The following is a 20,274-nucleotide window of genomic DNA, read 5'->3' on the forward strand; positions in this document are numbered from 1 at the left end:
GTAAAGGTTGCCGTGAAAGTAGCACCTGGTGAATCAGAACAATCATGAAATCAAAGTCGGGTAGATCAGCAGTGCTTTGGGATGTTTGCAGGACTCTGTAATTCAGTTTTCAAAATGTATCTCTGTCATAACTAGACTTTTACCAATTGTAATCAAATTTCCAGATTGTATTGTGTCTACAAACATAATTATCCCCATGACACAGAAGGTAAACGTTTAACATATGGCTAAACAAAATAATGACGTAAACACTCACATCCTCAATGGCAGTCAGCCTCTTCCCCAGTGTCAGCATGCCGATGGGAGTTGCCTTCAGGTTAGGGCGACTGCGGATGTTGTGGCCAAATGATCCACACTTCACCACTTGGTACACCCCAGGCCCTGCACATAGTATGAGAATTAAACATCCTGCAGCTCAGCTAGTGGTTAACATATCAAAGTTCCAATCCAAAACCAATAGACTAGGAGAGAATAAGATGCATCAGCAACAAAGACAAATATACTTTCATCACAGGCTACAGAGAGAGCCACGTTACATCTTTTAAGCGGCCTTCACATGGCAAACTAAAGTCTGAAAACACATGTTGTCAAACTCGAGTTTGAGAGTATGAACATCCCAACAACTCACCATCAACACCAATTTCAGAGTTGTGGAGACATAGGATCGGTCTCTATTCTCACCAACTTTTCCATTAAACGGCGTTGTCAAACTCGAGTTTGACGTGTGTAGAATTGTCAAACTCGTGTTGTTCAGAAACAACAAATCGCAGTCAACAAGATTGTCGCATTAAGATATGGCGCTCAAATGACACGAAATTTTGACAAGTGTTTGTCGTGTGAAAACACGAGTTTGACAACTTCTAAAATTTCAACAACATGTGTTGTCAGGCTTTAGTTTGCCGTGTGATGGTCGCTCTACAAGTACTTAACATCAGCCAGTAAGCCTAAATGAGAATTCTACACTACACACACACTACTGATAAGAAACTCCAAAAACATGAATTTGAAATGAAACACATGTTGTAGTTAGCACAACCAATAATTCTTATGATGTACAATAAACAATAATGTGATTAATACAGTCTTTGGCCACTACAAACATCTTATGAAGAATAAGTAAACTCAAGCAAACACGTAACTGTAAAAACACTTAACTTGCTCAGAAACAGTTTAATTCAGCATGAAATAACTAGCAGGTAAACAAATAACAATAAAACACAGCACAAAGTGCATCCTCCTCACCTCTGCGTGGCCTGGGCAAGATGTCCCTCACATACTCCGGGAGCTTCCTCTGTATGGCTTCCTTGACCATCTCATCCAGGATGGACTTGGGTTCCTCGACAGGTACAAGGAGCGCCTTGCCTAGATGCTGGTTGTACTGAAGACACCATGCCTCTGTGTAGCCACTGACGCACCACTCCTTGATGGAGTCCGGGCTCAGCCTCACCCACACGCCGTCATCGTTGTGGATCTGTTGGCAGAGGTTTAAACTGTCATACTGCTAGAAGAGTTGTATTGTCTCATCTTGTTTTGAATTATGTAGAATATAACACAGACAAATGGCATGATCAATCCCAGTGGAGATACTTACCTATGTGCATGAACATACAGAAATGACTGTTATGGAATATAATTAACATAACCAAATAAGCTAGATCTGAATTGACTTTTTCCCTGACGATACAAATTAATTATGAGACCACTCACCTCGTCAATGAAGGAGATGACCCCACCAGGCTTGACCACACCTATCTGCTCACTCTGGAGGGTGGGGTGAACTCGCACCCTCAGACCAGCACTGCACTTCCCAACAAACTTCCGCATCTGGCCAACGTAAGCATTTTCTATGTAGAACTACTCCGCACATTTTAAATTTACATTTATACTTTTAAGGATGTCTGCTGATCTAGATTTAGAGTGCTTAACATCTATGAAATACTCTAACTGAAAGAAAGGGGTTAGTGTGCACTGTTATCAGCTCTGCATAAAATCATTACAAACAGCAATTCACTTTTTAAAGATCTCTAGAACATTATAAGTTGTTCACTGGTCACGAGGGGCATGGGTTGATGTACTCTCGATGTTTGTTTATGAGGGGAACATAAACAAACATCGAGGGTACATCAACCCATGGGCCCCGAGGGACCAGTGAACAATGTATTTATCTTACCGAACACCTTAATGTTAATTTTGAATTGTTTGAAGCACGGGTACAAATTTTTTGTAGCCATTGCTAGATTTTTGCTGACAAGAAAAACAGATTTAGAGTTATCTCCCTTCCATCGATTTGCATTCGCAAAACATCGGTAATTTCAGTACATCATACGTGATTCAATGTTATTCGAGATAAAGAAGTACTACCACGAAGTACCAAATGAGTTGCCACTGACAGCGGGGTACATTGAAATGTTACTCGCTTGTAAGCGGGGTACATTGAAAATAATAGAAGAGCGTTCAGACAATCAGAAAGCAACATTTATGTGTGAGGTAAGATAAATGGATATAATGTGCATCAGAAGGAAAAAACATTAAATTCTGTAAGTAATTCAGTTACTTGATAAATGTTTCCATTTACACTTGTCAGTGGATTTCTCACACAAATGATGTTGTACAGAGTTTTGGTTGGAGAAGGAATGAAGTGATACAGTTAAACAAGTCTCCTACCCTGCTGGGCTGGTGGGCCTTCTTGGCGTGCTGTGAGGGAGGGGGGACTCCCTGGGGGGGTTCCTTCACCTCCACCTTGTATACATCACCTAGCAACACAACACACAAGTGTTTATAAAACATCAGCACTTCACAAGGGCTAGTCAAGGTCCTACAATAAACATGATCTCCATCAATTAAACATCTTTTCCCTAGCATATACACACCTGCTTCAAACCCATCAATGGTGGCGTGTATGTTGTAGAAGCCCACACAGCCCGGTGTCCAGTTGGCACTGAATGTCCCATCGTTGTTGGCACGGACCAGCATGTTCTCACTCGGCCGGGGCACAGCCGGGGCAGCAAACCTCAGCTCCTCAAATGAGTAGTTCTCATAGGCCTGGGGGAAATGTGGAGACTTACACAAACTTCATACAAACAATTGGTTTCACACATAGTACTGACCTCTACAACTGGAACATTGTTAAAGGTTGTCATCGAGTCCTGCATATACATTCAAGACATACAGAATCAAGTACCTGTGTCCCAATAAAGATGCTCTTCTTCACAATAGCTCAACATATATTCTAGCACAACATTGTGTGATACTCGATTCTGATTGGCTCATCAAAACCGTACTTAAATGGCAGTTTAAGACCGCCAATTAAAGTGACCGATTCACCGCGTATGAATACAACGAACTCGTTGACCCTATTGTTTGAAACAAACATGTCGGACATCGGCACTTTCTATCTCGGCAGCATCTTTGGTGTTTTTTAAGTAAAAAGCGATTGGTTTGAAGAAGAATTTCTTGACCCTAATCCCAGTGAAGAAACTACGAAGCTGGAAAATCTGTCAGCAGCGCAAAAGCGGCAGTATATTCAAAGTGGGTCTAGATCTACGTGTGTTGACGTTGACAACACACGTCCGCCCACACATCCTAACCTGACCGCTTCCGTCCCGCCCGTAATGCCCAGTCCTTCCACTTCCACTGTCCATGTATCCCACATAAAACGTGGCATGTCAGGTCTTTTCCAAATTGGGAATAGTTGGGTGGTTATCACCAATTATTTCCATGAATAAAGTTAGCAGCGACTAAACTTAGTGAGTTCACGGCTTGAATTTGGGCGAGTCGATTGTCATACAGTAGGGGAGATCAATAATTCGCTTGAGAAAAATCAAATAGTTGTACTTGCTCAGAGTATAAACTGTATTTTTTTTTATTTATGAATGCTACTTGTTACAAATACAAGCATAATGGTTCCAGAAATATAGCATTTATGTTGTAGAAAATGTCTTATTTTGTTCATTACACAACCTGTCCTTCAACGGGACAATTCCAAGCGATTTCCAGGGAAAAGGACCCTTTGTGCCTTGTGTTCTTGCGCGCCAAACAGTTCGGTTTTAAAACGCTTATCAGTCGTGCTAGAATGAAGATAAAGCTACTCTGTTTTCAATTTTGCGGTCCTTTATCGTTGATTTAAGACAGCTAACGCGTTTGGTTTTTAAATTACATTTAGCGGTCTTAAATCAATGATAAAGGACCGCAAAATTGAAAACAGAGTAGCTTTATCTTCTAAATAACATAGCCAGCATGTTTTTTCAAGAAAAGAACCAGATCATATTTAAGCATAAAGAAAAATGCTGGTACCTTCTTTTGAGGACACATATGGCCAGCCATAAAGGATGCTTTCCAGAAAATTATTGTTGGGAAGGTCACTTTGTAGTTAATATTTAAAAGAAATATTACCTAGATGTAAACCAATATTACTTAGATGTAACCAGATGTTTTAAAGCTGAGATTAATAATCTGGACAATTTCAAAGGAAACATAGTGCAGATGAACCCTGACTTGCTGTTCACGATTCTAAAGACAAAACACTATCATCATGTTAAAACTTTGGATGCTATCTTGTGACACAATCCAGACAATCGCCCTTACCTTCATGATGGTTATAGAGTGGAAAATGTCCTTTCTGTCTTTGAAGGTGGATTCGTAAGGAGTGTCAAGTGATGGCGGGGGTAGACCTCCAAATGTGAGGTCACCTTCATCGGGACGACTCAGTCGTCTCATCTTCTTCATGTCATCTCCTGTAGTGTCCTTCTGGTCGACAGGCACCGCCTTCACTTCAATCTACAAGTTAACAAAACAGCATCCACAACAACAGAAAACATCATCATCACAACCCATTCAAGAAACACTGACTGAGTTTAGTTTTACCCCGCTTTTAGTAATATTCCAGCAATATCACGGCGGAGGACACCAGAAATGGGCTTAACACATTGTGCCCATGTGGGGAATCGAACCCGGGTCTTCGGCCTGACGAGCCAACGCTTTAACCACTAGGCTATCCCACCTCCCCCATTCAAGAAACAGTTTATTCCACTGGCCAGAAGCAGCCTTTCAGAATAAATTTAAACACAAGTATAAATGGGCTATAAATGTTTATCCTGATTATGAGGATGAGCTATATGAACAAAACAAGCAAGTGAGCATGGTTTTACAGTGCTCCTCAAAATATCCATAACCATATATATCCCCAGAGGGAAGTCTCTGACAAATGATAACTGTCACATGATAACCAAAAACTTCAACAGCAAGGCTTCCAGCCACACCTTGTATCAATGGTTCCAGTTCATAGCTTTTTATATAGAAATGGGAGAGTAAACAATACCATAAAAACTTTTATGCATAATTGTTTGATATGCAAAATATGGACAATCTCACACTGGCTTGTACATCCCCTTCTATATGAACACTGCATGTCTACATACAAACATCCCCTCACCCTGAGGTCTTGCACGTTGACAAGCTGTCCGTACTGATCCTTAGTGAGGACAGTGACGACGGCAGGCCAGCTACACTTGAGCTCCTCCTTGTTACACACGATCTCACACTGCTTTGGGTCCAGGTAGGAGTCAGGCTGCAACCATCTGGAGGAGGGGAACAGCAGTATCATGTATTACTCACCTTAGGTCAAGGTCATCCTAGGTCAGACCAATGTGACTTTTGGAAGAAATGGATGCCTTTGGACTACTTTTGATATTTCACCCTTAGAAAGGACTTGTAATTTCTAGTTTTACAGATTTCTAATAAATATTCACATACTGCACATATACTGTCCTATAACCACATCTTTGGATCAGTGTGCACTGAAACTTCACTCAGAGCTCCCCTGGGATTATATACACCAAGCTGCCATATGAAGAGTGAGTGTTGATGTCCTGGTCATCACAGTTTGTGACCCCTGTCACCTTGGTCAGAGTTCATATGAGTCAATAGAAAGTTTAAAAGAACAAGTTTACAATTGATGATGCAATACAAATTCTACTCACTCGATGTTTGCAGATGATGTAAATATTGCCAGGTTAACAAATGGAGGACATACCTGGCAAGTCTGCCTCCACTAGTGCCAGGTGTGCAGGACACAAAGTCCTTGAGGAACGCTCGCTCGTTGGACTGCCAGCAGAATGGCAGGTTGCCCTCCAGGGCCTGCATGATGGTGGGTGGGTGAGACAGAGCGAAGCCCTTCCCTAGCAGCGAACTGTGGGAGTTGAACACCTGTAGGGGAGAACAGAAGGTGAGTGAGAGGCTGAATTATGAAGTCAGTGTTATCAGATTTATAGGGAGAAAAGTGGGTAGCCTAATGCTGTCTGTGCTATTAGTGTGTGAAAGAGTTTAGTTTTACACGGCTTTTAACAATATTCCAGCAACATCAAATGAGCTCCACACATTGTGTGGGGGGAAACGAACCCCAGTCTTTGGCGTGGCAAGGGAATACTTTTTCAACCTCTTGGCTACCCAACTGCCCCTCAGTGCTATTAGACAAAGTAAGTGGCTGCCTAAATTTTGTCAACAGTGCAATTAGATCTAGAGGGAGGACACCATTCTACCAAAACTCCATAACAAAAGAAATCCTACTCGACGCACATGAAGGACACACATAACATTTAATTTGAAAAGACATACATTTGTCCACATAATTCTTTAAGATATGTGACATGAAAAAGTTGCAAGTACAGCATGCACAACTCACCAGTTGAGCTCCTTCTTCTATCATGTCCATCTCTTCATCCAGCTCCTCCATAGTAACTGCAACAGAAAATGTGTGTGAACACCAGCTTTGTATTTGGCCTACAGCTCCATCTTATAAACTCAGTGAGTTTCTTACAAAGTCAGGATGACATCTATGTTCCCTTATTCACTGTGGTAAAAGCTGTAAGGTGGAGTGGAGACAATATACTACAATCTATAGTCCTCCAGTCAATGAGCAGGACTTACCTGGAGGTAGAGCAACGTCCCTCCTCATGAGAGCTGTGGCACACATCCCACCCAGGTAACTCAGCTCCCTCTCCAACTGCTGCACACTCTGGCAAAGAGAGAGGATCATCATCATCATCATCATCATCATCATCATGAAGTTTACACATCTGGATTCAGTTCATCACTTTCAGGATATATTTCTAGCTAATCCAGGAACATTCTACAGACATACAATATCATTATCCTTACATTTATTCCAGCTATATTAAAGCACAAAGTTACATTTATTCCAGCTATATTAAAGCACAAAGTGACATAAAAACATCCAGTATACTCACCTCCTCTGGCTTAGATGCCAGCTCATACCCAATGACTGTACACTTAAAGCCATAGAACGATGCCTTTTCATCCTTCACATAGTCCTGAGGTACCCATTTGGACAAAATCCAGCCTTAAACAAAACACCACCTCATTGCCTGGACAATATAACAGCATGTGATGTCAACAAAGACTGTGATGCTCTAGACCAACTAGTACCACGTCTTTTGGAGGAGGTAGTTTAGTCCTGACATCACTACTTTCGCAAAGTCATTTCACATATGATTCACGCTTGTGATGTAATATCAAATTCCTTGTGCCAGTATCAAGGATCAAACTCAGATCTTTGGGCACCAGACAAATGAATTACTTGCTTGGCTACCCCACTGCATAAACATAGGCATATAACACTGAAATCATAGTATTCGACCAATGTGACAAATGCTTCAATTTTGATTGTACAGATCAGGGCCTAGATTTTCGAAGATCTCTTAGCGCTAAGATAGTCGTAAGTTAATGTTAATGTATGGCACTTCCGACTATCTTAGCGCTAAGAGAGCTTTGAAATTCTAGGCCCAGGACTGTTATTTATGTGCATCTTACCAGGGAGTATGACTGCCTGTTTGGGCCAGTTGTTGTGACCATAGAATTTCTTCAGAACTGGCCAGTGAGTCTGTTTAATGTCCTGATCATCACAGTTCGTGACCCCTGTCACCTTGGTCAGAGTTGGCTCCCCTTGAGGTCTGCCCAGCACATACAACTGTAGCGAGTCCTCAACTTGAGCTGTGGCACTCTGGGGGTCAAACTCCAGCACAATCCACCTGACACAGGGCGGGAACTCCACCTGATGTACACAAATGGCAATACAGTATCCTGGGCCACATTGAATAAAGTGATCTTAATATTCTGGTAAACATAACATCCGTACTTTAAAATTTGGCTAACAATCATGATGGAGAGAGTGAGGAGCCTGGTGACAGGTGGCTGTTTCCCGCTAAAATCTCTTTATGGAATGGGCCTAGAGCAGATATACTTGCCAATTGAAGTATAATTTCAAAAGTACTAAATAACGCACATAAGTATTTCAAGTGACAAGCAAAGGAGTACATAATGCTGCTGTGAACAGTCTTTCAGTTAAATCATGGCAAGTGAGCTTGATGAGGGTGAAAGTAAAACTTGAAGTGATGCATGGCTTAAGATATTTATGACTTTTGTGAAACAACACAACACAAAACAAAACTGTTAACAAAACAGGTTAATCTAGGATTCAAACCAATGGTGAAAGGTTACTGGCATGTCTTAAAGACAGACGTCCAAGCAATCATCAGTATCTTAGTTGCCTTGGCCACCTATGCCCCTGCTAAACAACAAGCAAGGTCACGCTGACCCCAACCATTCCCCATTTTAGAAAGCTTTGACAGGGACATATCAGGGATCACAGCAGAACCACAAAATTTTTATAAGGATGTTAAAAGCTGTAGTCAGCAACACTACCATTGGTATGTAAAAGCTATTTTTAGCTGAGTCCAACCCGTGATTGTGAGTATGAGCAATGATCATCAGCAGATTGGAGGTCAGTCACACAACCATTCATTATTACCACCCTATCCTCAGTCTAGTTGGTCCTTACAACACATGTTTTCATTCTCTCAGTTTCTGGTAATTGTTCATGATGTTCATCTAGAGATCACAGCATACCTTGTAGTTGGCGACAGTGGCTGGCTTGTAAGGGTGATCACTCTCCACCACTGCATAGTGCTGGGAGGTGGTGCTCTGGCTGTTCTCCACGACGCTGGAGTCAAACACGGCCGAGTTGCTCAGTGGTAACGGCACCAGGTTCTTGGTGAGCGTCACAACTGCTGGCAGAATCTCCTGGATCAGGTACAGCACCTGCACTGCCCCCTACAACACAAGGGAGATAACTGACTTGTAGTTTTGCCATAAATAATTTGGTCAAAGCAAGGGAGCATTCACCTTCTAGCAAAGCTTGGTGTGTATACTCCCCAGTGAGAAGAAAAATACAACACAATCCATTAAAAGTGGACTGACTGACTGAGTTTCGGTTTTACGCCGCATTTAGCAATATTCCAGCAATATCATGGCAGGGGACACCAGAAATGGGCTTCACACATTGTGCCCATGTGGGGATTCGAACCCGGGTCTTCAGCGTGACGAGCCAACGCTTTAACCATTAGGCTACCCCACCGCCCCATTAAAAGTGGAAATAATGGAGATGGGACTGAGCAATGGACTATTGAACATTAAAAGGAAACATTAGCTCATAGTTTTATGGCTTAAAAGACAATATTTTAAGAATCCCAGGGACGAAAGTCCATCAGGTTACAGTGACACAAAATCATTCCATGTCACTGACCCTCTCCATCACATGCCTCTAAGCAGTCTCAATAGAGTTCTAATCCAGCATGTCACAGAGTCTCTGAGACCAGAAATGACAAGTGTAGAAATATAGTGAAGAAGCAAGTAGAATGTGTTCCTTACTCTGGGATCCTGAGCAGCGACAGGCCCGACATAGGCCAATGACAGGGGAAGCAGGGATGAGAAGAGATGGGACTTTCCAATGACATCACACACCTCCTCCGCTGAAACAAACAACATACCATTAAAATATCATAAATGATGAAAAATGAACCTCTCATCCATGAAATACAAATCAGTATTGACTGCAATATTGCAACTTATTACTACCAGTTTAGTGAAAATACCATAACATCACAGTTACAAATCCATTTATAATAGAGATATTTGAGAAATGCTCTTTGAGACTTGCCATGCAAGGAGTGTGATCGGTGAAGGAGGTCTGTGGTCATCCTACAGATGGCACCAGTGATGTCAATGGCATTCTTCCTGGCCTGAAGCTCTGCCAGATTCTTGGTGGTCTGGTGATAGTGCTCACCATCCTGGGGTGCTGGAATATATACATCTAGCTGTCACTCACAGTGGTCAACATGACACACTGGCAGGAGGAAATACAGGGTTCAACCTAAAGTTGTGCATCATTGTAAAATGATTTGAAGCGTATCAGAGATGCTTCACAATATATGAATGGATACCTTCATATGAATCATGTTTCAAGTATCAAATTTTTTTTTTACAGATGCCATTGATATAGGTGGAATATGGCTGCCTGCAGCATTAAAGAGCATAGATACACTCACACATCCTACTATCATATCAAAGAATTAGGACTGGATATTATTAATGGTATACTAAATAGGCTCTTAAAACAATATACAACAGATTTCGATGCATTTGTCTTGTTTAAACTCAAGTCTTTCTTGAAATTTCAGAAATTCCTTCACAAAGGATAATTCCCTTCAAAACTGATCGATAAAACAGCACAAACTCTTCCCGCAAGTTGTTACCTCCCCTGTATCCATGACTCAAAAAATGGTGGTGACTGATCGTGCTGAGGTATATTTACTATAGTGGGTAGAACTGCATGTACAATGTCAATCACACTTCTTAAGCCACATATTGTGATACCCATATTTGCCAACATGCAGTCCTACAAAGTACTGTAATAAACCTTGAATAACACAGCTCTTTCTGACTGAAATACTGCCTTAAAAATTCACACCACAAGATCCTCAGGACCTTCTTGTGCATTGCAACAGTGTGTTACATTGTTAAACATGTGGGTTGTGATTCAATGTATGGGTAAAGATTCCAGCAATACAGTGTTCTCAACAGTTCTGGTTGTATCTAATTCAAATGACAGTGACAAAAAGATTTCAGCTATAAAAATAATTGTGGTCATTTAAATTTGGGAGTTTTGAAGGGGATGCTCATTACTTACTAATTGTTGTAAATGTTCATGAATGATATTCTATCCATGTTAACTGACTTCTGGTCAACAAACACTCACTGCTTCATGAAATCCAAATTAACTGATATATTTACAACACTAAATGAATACAAACACTCCACTCCATTTAGATGTCAGTTCAAACACTAACTTCCAAGGATGATTATAATGAAGTAAACTATAAGTGAAGCCCGTTAGTCCGGACTCCGATAATCCGACGGATGTCTCAGCTAAACAAATATCCTCTTACCTCCTGGCGGCGATTTCAGCTTATTACCAATCTATGCCTATATAATTTGCCTCGATAATCCGGAAATATGGTTTTCCGAAATTCGGGAACCGGATGATAAGTAGCTGTCACCAATCAGTAAAATAAACAGTAAATTGCTTCACAGTCCGGACGCTGTAAGTCGTGTTCACGAACCGTAACAACACCTCCCGGCGATGTTTACTTAATTAACTGGCCAACTGGGTTGTTGTTTTAATTAGACATTAAAAGCTCCCGACTGAAGATACTGTACATTTACACTTTGATTGACACCACAATACAAAGGCGTGGATGACAAGTGAGCTGTTTTGTGATTGGTTAATGTACTTTGACAGACAGATGCGGTCACGTGGACTTAAAGTGATTTTGCTTTACGACAATGCTGCAAGTCACAAGTGTGCTTCGCTAACTTTGCGAAATGTGACCAAATACCACGTCTCATATTCAACCGATGGATGCAGGAATAATTCGGACATTCAAGGCATACTACAATAGATCGCTTGTTAGACATTACCTCACCTGTGCTGAGGAAGGACGTGATCAGACACGTCGGATCAACATGCGGATGTCACTCGGTAAAATTATTGATGTGATGAATTAAGCTTTACATTAAATGCTTATTTGTTTTATCCAGATTCGTGTCGTTTTTGTAATAGTTAGGGAAGCAACTTGGGTCTTGATTCAGTAGTCGGACTATGTACATGCATAATCATTTGCGGACCTGATAAGTAAACAATTTGGCGAGTCCCTTGAAATTTTACTTATCAGGTTTCCACTCTATATGTCCTTTAGGGTGGGACGGGTGGTTATAACATCATAACTTTGGACAATTATTGTCTGCTATGGACAATACATCTCATCACAGGACAAGGAAATACTGTTGTGTTTGAGGATACCTTGATGGGAACTGGCCTATCAAACTTGATCTCAGCAATGTCATTCACACAGTCCTCAGGGGTGTAAGCTCCACGCACAATCTCCAGACTGTTCCACCTCTGTGTGTGAGACACATCTTCTTGACCTTCACCTTGCTGTAAAGTTGACATCATGCTTACATTCATTGATGTTTCTCATACTATTTTTAGCAAAGTTTCCCCAAGAGTTCAGACAGTAAAGGGGAATAAATGAACAATGAATAATATCTGCACCATTCTTCAGTGTTACCACGGTAACATTCAGTCAGAGAAGTAATTACATCAATCCAATCATGTCAACAGGTTACAATAGATTCAGGGTATTACCTCAACTCACAAACATGGGGGTCCCGGGGACCCCTAATTATATGTTTCAATGGTGCTTGCAGGCAATATGAGGGTTTTGTGAAGTAACGGTGTAGAGAACTGTATGTTTTGATCATTTCTTTAGAGCCTGGATTGAATCATTGATAATGTGAACTTCGGAATGAAATGATGCATGTGACTGCTCTGAAAGAAACAGCCAAACACTTAGCAAAGTCATGATTATGTTGTAGGTACATTGAATAATATTGTGTGTCCTCTGGACGCAATGATTTTTTTTCTGCATCCATTCTCTACATTTGTGTGCATTGAGATTGTTAACTTCTACCGTGAGATTGTTAACTTCTGCCACCCTACAGATAATAGCTAATAACCAGTTCATAAGGGCTTTATCATTATGGCAATTTGCTGACCTTGACATTTATACTTAAATTCCAACACTGCTTTAGCATTTCTATTATTACCTCATCCAGAAGTTCCACCTCATACTCGTAATGTCCTCCGCCCCCATACACGCATACTCCGGCCACCACGATGCCCGGTCGGTCAACTGTGAAGGCCACAGCATCTGGACTTCCATTCCCAGCATTCCAGTACGCACTCTGGCTGGTTCGCGTGAATCGGTTTGGTGTCACAAGCATTGGACGAGACGTGGTGCTAAGGTCAATCTGTTGAGGGTAGAGGGAAGTGTATGAGGTCATTTCAGTTGATATTAAGACTATCATCTACAAATGAAAGTCATTCTGCACATCTTAAGCTGACATCCAAAAAATATGGAAAATTATTGTCACTGTAAATGTTGGTATAAGAATATGATCCAAGAGGACAATAATTATTATTGTGTTCCAGACTTAAAATCAGTATTACAGCTATATCAAACTGTTTGTTTAGAATATGAGACAGGAACAGACAAATCAAAGGTGTGTAAACAGCTAGCCTTAAATGTTCTTCAAACACATACAAAATCACATATCATCATCTAAGGAATAAAACATGTTCATCAGATGAACGAAAATCATAAAAAAAACTGTTCATCAGATGAACAAAATCATACGATGCCTGTTTGTCTGAAGAACCAAATCACATAAATACCAGTACATCAGATGAACCAAATCACATGAAACCTGTTTGTCTAAGGTAACAAATCATGAAATCTGTTCATCAGATGTTCCATAATCACATTAAAACTGTTCATAAGATGAAACAAATCATATGAATCAGCACATATGATGAACCAAATCATACAAAATCTGTTCATTGGATGCACCAAATCATACAAAACTTGTTCGTCACATGAACCAAATGATACATACAAAACTTATCCACCAAAGCCACATCTATGACAACATCAAATCAAATTACACCAACTTCCAATCCCGTGGATGACGCGGCAAGTTCACTGATGATGGTTACAAGCAGTGCACAAGTATTAGCAACAAGTGACGAAGGGAAGACAGATTTCTCCTTGCTTAATGCCTGCCTGACAGGGAGCCCACAATGAGGAGTAGCCGGTCCAGCACCTCCTTGAAGGAGATGTGACTACCGCCAGTGATGCTGTCAATCTGAAACAAGATCACTGACATAACTATCTTCGTTCATCAGAAATAACAACTTAAGCTACTATATTCCAGGGCGGTGTTTGGTAGCCTAGTAAAGCATTCGCTCTTCGTCATGCTAAAGACCCAAGTTTGACTTCCAACATGGGTACAATGTGTGAAGCCCATTTCTAGTGTCCCCCACCATGATATTGCTGGAAAATTGCTAAAAGCAGCGAAAAACTGACCCACTACACTATTCCAGCAAGAGTGAATGAATGAGTTTAGTGTTACGCTGCTTTAAGCAACATTCCAATAATACCACGGCAGGTGACACCAGAAATGGGCTTGACAAATTCTACCCATGTGGGAATTGAACCCGAGTCTTCGGCATGCCAAGTGAATGCTTTTACCACTAGGCTACCATACCATCCTCTTCTGGCAAGATCATGACAAGGTGCACCTGAAATAGGCGATTTTTGCTACAGCAAGGCAGGAAGATGAAGAATTGGCTCCACACTACAACTGGGCAGCAGTTTATTCAGCTAGGAATTACTTCTTCAATGTGACAAGCAGTCACACTACAGTCCATTTGGGTTCAAATGAGAATGGTGAATGAGTAAATAACTTGAAATAGGGAGCGCTCAAAACATAAATAAGACACATGGTCCTGAAACCTCTGTACCCAACAGGATCTGAAATCTGACGTTTTATGATCTATCATGGAAAAGGTTGTTTAAGAAACTATCATGTAATATTGTTCTATTTTCACTCTTCACACCGAAGGGTGATACACGGCTGGTGGAAAAGTGCAGGTACGCACTTAAGGTGCAACTCAGCACACCCCCACCCTAGTCAGGAAACGGCCAGCGCTGTTCTACCAGCCATTTGTCACCCCTGGACTTTCACTTCCCAGCACAACACCAGTTATCTCCCTTACCTCCATTCTGTAACTCATATGACTGGCCAGAAGGGGATACTTGTGCATCTCTCCAAGTCGGGCAGCACTGTTGGTGTTGTCGTCCATGCAGAGTGATTGCCGACGTAGTATCTCCTCTGCCTCGGGTTCACAGTTGATGGGCATGATGTTGGTGAGCTTGATGGCAGGGTGACACATGGCCTCCATCACTGCCGCTAACAGTCGCCCCACCCCACAAACGTTGGAGGTACCCTGGAGGACAGAAGAGTCTCTCAGTGTCTTACACAGGAATTGTAACATGGCTGGTATTTTTTCATGGAATAAGAGTTAAAGTATAATGTGCATAATGATTCGAACAAAATTTATGAAACTAATTGAACATGATTCCTGAAAAGTATGTAGCACATGAATTGTTGAATTAATTCATTTTAAAGAAATACTCAACATTAAAAGGTATTAAGCAAACTGAAAATGTGTATAATTAATTCAACCTAAGATCTCAAGTTTTGTAAGGAAATCACACCAAAACATTATAAAAGAATGAGATATGTTAAACATGCCTGTTTGTCCTGCTGGAAGCAGTTGTGAAAACCTTTGAAATAATCTTATGACTGTTTGAATGTGTTCTTATGTACGTACAACATGAGAAGTACTGGTTAAAAATTAATAGAATGAGATGTATGTTTCTTAATTTCGACAATGTCAAAAGAAAATCTCACAATCAGTTTGAGTAAATCTGTGACCCAAAATGAATTTTTGTTCGTATAAAAATATAAAAATCTAACTTGACGTAAACTTTACCTCTAAATTTGTTTGGCTGAAATCCAAATGAGTGTTGTGCTAAACAGTCTTTTCTCATTAATCTGAAACCTTCCACAACATTTTGTTTGATAATTATTCCTTGTATTTGTGTGAATGGTGAGTGAATTATTGTCTTGTTTTTCCGTAAAACATTTCCACCTGTATCCCATTAAATTACTGTATATCTTCGGACTGAGCTGTCCCCTGGCTGCTTAGTTTTGACTGTAACAGGGATTCAGAAATAAAATTTAAATTACATTTTTTGTTTTGCACTTCCTTGATCTAACAGGTCAAAAGGACTGTCATCATACCTCATCCTTTCTTTGTGTCATAAAATATGTTCATTCAGCAAACATTACACAGAAGAAAGAATACAGCTTGAGAGTTTCATCCTTCATGCAGGGAGCTGTAATGATTCTCTGGAGTACTGCCTGAGCTCACCGACTTCCCCGATATTTGATATGTGTGGGGTTGTGATGCATGGCAATAACTGGAGGACATGTTGATAATCTTTCCAGTAATTGGCAGCAAAGGAGACACAAATTTACAAATACTTTGGTTGGAGTCATATGTTCAATTACTTTGGAAACGTAAACTTTGTTATTAAATGCTGCATTATCCCAGTTAAATGACAGTGATCTCTTAATAATCAAGTCTAGACAAGACAACCATTGATCCATGTCATTGGGACATAACAGTGTCACTTATTTGGAGCATTCAGTTGCCTCTTACAACAAGCAGAGGGTGCTGGGGACTTACGTTCTTACCTAGAATCCATTCATGTTAACATAAGGTGGCCAGTGTCACACTGCCACTGTACCATATATCAAATCTATTATTATTTTGTTACAGCTACATCACAGTCCAAGATGGTCCAAGAACTCGATGGCGTATACATCAACACGCAATGCTTGGGTATATAAGAATACGCGACCATCTAGGTCCTGCTGACTGATGGCTTTAGTTGGTGGCCGCCTATCAATCTCATTAAATCAGATGCAGTATTCTGATACAAAACCTCTGAGCTTGAACATCTGAGGATACCACCACAGGTAAAATTGGAGTGAAATTTGACCAATAATCTAAATAAAAGATGCATCAGTTCTTGAGCCAATAATATGTTAGTTTCATTTTTATACAAATCAGAAATTTGGAAATCCCAGAATGAACAAACACCACAGAACACAATAACTCCAATGGTCTACATGCCATGACATTCAGAAATGATGCATAAATATCCACAAAAATACAACAGTGCATTTGGAACTCCCCGATCATATTCATATATGAATTGCAGCAATCAGACTTTCATGTTTGAATGCCTTGTTTGATTTTATGCCTTGATGCTGCTTTTCTGATATGACCTCACTAGGTGATTTCAGATCTTCGTGCATAGAAATATAGTAACAAAGTATAGATCTGATTTAAAAGAGATTGCCATTGAAGTGCAATTCATTTTCAGCCAGCACTGTACCCATCCAATCACCAGTTTTGCCCATTGTACTGTAAGTAGTGTCAGTGGGCAAAACACCAGAATCCCCAAGAAGGCAGTTTGAACCTAATATAAGGCTTGTGTTCAACAGGGAACACAGACAGACAGTCATACATGACAGAGTATATGGATTAGTGGGTTAGTCAGAAAAAGGCAGATGATATTAGTAGTTTTACATGTAGGTACATGATACAAGCACATGTTGCTGATAACTGTCTTCCATATATATGTGATGTTGCTATATACACTATGTATGCTGGAATGGATGTTTGGTCAGTTCTATCTGAAGGACATACTATTAATCTGAATACAAAATAATCCTTTCAGGCACTTGCATAACAAGTTCATAAAGTTGTAAAATTATTTACTAGAAATAAATGTTCTTGTGTTTATTACAATTATGATGAATAATTATTATTATTATTTCAGAATTCTAAATTAAAATAATTACACTGAACAAGTCTTGCAGACCACATTATTAACAATGGAGCCACATTTACATATCATCACAATATTATACAACTAACTCGGTTGTCTTTATGTAGACTTTGTCAAGAGGATGTGATTTGTTGAGGACTATCATGCTCAGACCCATTGCTACTGGCCCATCTCAAATGGACATTAATCACAGAGAATCTTATAATCAGCAGGATAGTGACCCCAGGAGGACATTGTTAGAAGTCCAGAAGGACTTTATAAGACCTGTGGCACAGTATTTACCTCCTGAAATATCATCATTGGTCAATGACTTTTTTATCATACAATTAAAAACAACATATTTCCTTTATCAACTCTAAAATCTGTTAACTTGAAAAATTATAGACTTGTAAAATCACAAATAATCAAACTGTTATACTTCTTTTCCATAAAAACACCAATAATGATATGATACATGGTACATGATGCATGATACATGATACAGTAGTCAACAAAACACACAAAACCAAACATAAAACATTATGAGCAGAAAACAAAAGGAGAATAACTTAAAGCAAGCCAGACCATTTTCTAAAGTACTGGTAGTTATAAACTGACATTAACAACCCTCATTTAGGGCCACTTATAAGTAAGAGCACACTGCTCCAATGGCTGCCATATATTGGCAGCAAAAGCTCCCGACGTGGATACCAAATGAAATGTAGTTACATAACCAAAAACTGATAATTAATTGCTATCAATTCTTCTATAACCTTAAATTTCAAAAATATTGAAAACAATGGTCATGAATACAATTATAACAAGAATGTAAGAATCCAAGTTTGTGAAATATTCATCATTGATAAGAACACATTCTTATAATAAAGAATCATCAGATTATAGGTTTTTGGACATCACATGGTTTCATGTATTGTTTACTCGTGCTACAATGAGGCAAATTTGCATCACACAGACATTGTAAATATTCAGATGATGGCTCATGATGGAGACAGAGTTGTCATTGATAAGTTAGTGGCTTGTTTTACAATTGTTCATGAGATAATGGAGACAAAAACAGATGTTCTTAAGTGTCCGAACACCCATAACATGATGATGTAATCAGAGTTCAAAATGAAGGAGGGTCACAGAGTAGAAAATGTTTGCTGCTATAGCACAAGGAGCTGGGGATTGGCCCCTTATATCTCCAACTTTGAACATAAACCGATCTCATTAAGTCAGATGTTATTTCTCTTGTACTTAGGACATTACAGGTGACACGTGTCATGACTTTTCATCCAACAGAGCACAGCTTACCAGAATGGGAAGTGACAGTCAGAGGTGCCTTCTAATCATGCCACCGTTAAAACCTTAAAAAACTGGTAACATGGTATTCTGAGCCACAGATATGGGTCATACAACTGAGGAGAAGAGGAGGAGCACAGGAGAGGAGGAGAAGAGGAGGTGGAGGAGAAGAGGAGGAAAGGAGAGGAGATGAGGAGGGGAGGAGAGGATTTTGCCAAAAAGTATAGTCAGAAACAAAAGTCACTAGTCTGAAACAAGTGCCATAAAGCTTGGGAAAACAGCTTTCTGATTGACCGATGACAACTTCCTGTTAGTCACTTCATCGGTTGCTCATATGTTGGGAAAAGTCCTTCTGAAGATACCTGTAATGGGATGTCCTAAGAACTTAGTTCAGTGGCGAAGAGAACTAAGATCTGATTTTAACGAGATTTAGATGAAAGTAATATCATTGATATGTTTCAAAGCCAATACTTCATGGGTTGGAATATACACTATTTCCCTCCATCACCCAGCAACAGAGAAACCAAGAAACCAGTAGAGTCCTCAAAACTCCAAGGAGCACGGAGTTTATGCTGCACAAACGGGAAATGATTCTCATTTGAAAAAAACCCTCAGTGCTTCAATGACAGGCAGGGTTGGCTCACATTTCAAACAGTTAACAGTTTATGTGCAGAGTTGGGCACAGTTGACTTGCAGAAGCTGACTGGTCACCTGTCACCATTAACAGCCCACTGTATCGCCAGGTGATGCAGAAATGTAATGTATACCTACCCGTGAAGTATAGACAATGGTTACTGGTAAGTTGTCTCAGTAGGACTGTTTCTCTGGCATTTTTTAGAAGTTGCTAAGTTACCATCTTGGAATGCAAGACATTTTACAGATGATTTTTCCTATTATGACGCGACATTTTGGTACAGATCCTTATACTGTTGTCAAAAGTGATGAAGGATACCTCATCCAATTTACCTAAAGTGAACTGATAAAACAACAGCAAACTCCAGTTATATCCTTGCTAAATGCTCACAGCACTGTATATTTTTACCCTGGCTTCTTTCTTTAGTTATATCAATCAGCCATCATCTTTTCTTCTTGCTGTTAATCCCTTTCAGGTTTACTGATCAGTGATGACGTTTTGGTTAATCTTTATTAGATGTAGATTTATCTGTACTGTGCTGTCTTACTTGACGTCAATAAAACAGACCCAGCTTAAAGTTGCCATTAACTCCCCAGTGTACTACTCCTACTTCACTCC

At 40.1% G+C, this 20,274-nt stretch overlaps 1 protein-coding gene across 1 annotated transcript in view; it reads right to left on the minus strand.

The window, feature by feature from the left end:
• The window catches only part of LOC124283800 (E3 ubiquitin-protein ligase MYCBP2-like), a 103,405-nt gene that overhangs the window by 34,947 nt on the left and 48,184 nt on the right, over positions 1–20,274 (minus strand). The window contains 21 exon segments of the mRNA XM_046719828.1: positions 257–381; positions 1,243–1,471; positions 1,708–1,824; positions 2,665–2,753; positions 2,871–3,042; positions 4,585–4,776; positions 5,432–5,576; positions 6,032–6,204; positions 6,680–6,735; positions 6,925–7,012; positions 7,245–7,337; positions 7,339–7,382; positions 7,828–8,068; positions 8,923–9,126; positions 9,724–9,824; positions 10,013–10,169; positions 12,215–12,349; positions 13,021–13,224; positions 13,925–14,049; positions 14,052–14,118; positions 15,032–15,262. Of these exon segments, the coding sequence (XP_046575784.1) occupies positions 257–381; positions 1,243–1,471; positions 1,708–1,824; positions 2,665–2,753; positions 2,871–3,042; positions 4,585–4,776; positions 5,432–5,576; positions 6,032–6,204; positions 6,680–6,735; positions 6,925–7,012; positions 7,245–7,337; positions 7,339–7,382; positions 7,828–8,068; positions 8,923–9,126; positions 9,724–9,824; positions 10,013–10,169; positions 12,215–12,349; positions 13,021–13,224; positions 13,925–14,049; positions 14,052–14,118; positions 15,032–15,262 (2,988 nt within the window).

The sequence above is a fragment of the Haliotis rubra genome, unplaced genomic scaffold, assembly GCF_003918875.1.
Source record: "Haliotis rubra isolate DU_JTF1 unplaced genomic scaffold, ASM391887v1 Scf321, whole genome shotgun sequence".
NCBI classification, from domain to species: domain Eukaryota; kingdom Metazoa; phylum Mollusca; class Gastropoda; order Lepetellida; family Haliotidae; genus Haliotis; species Haliotis rubra.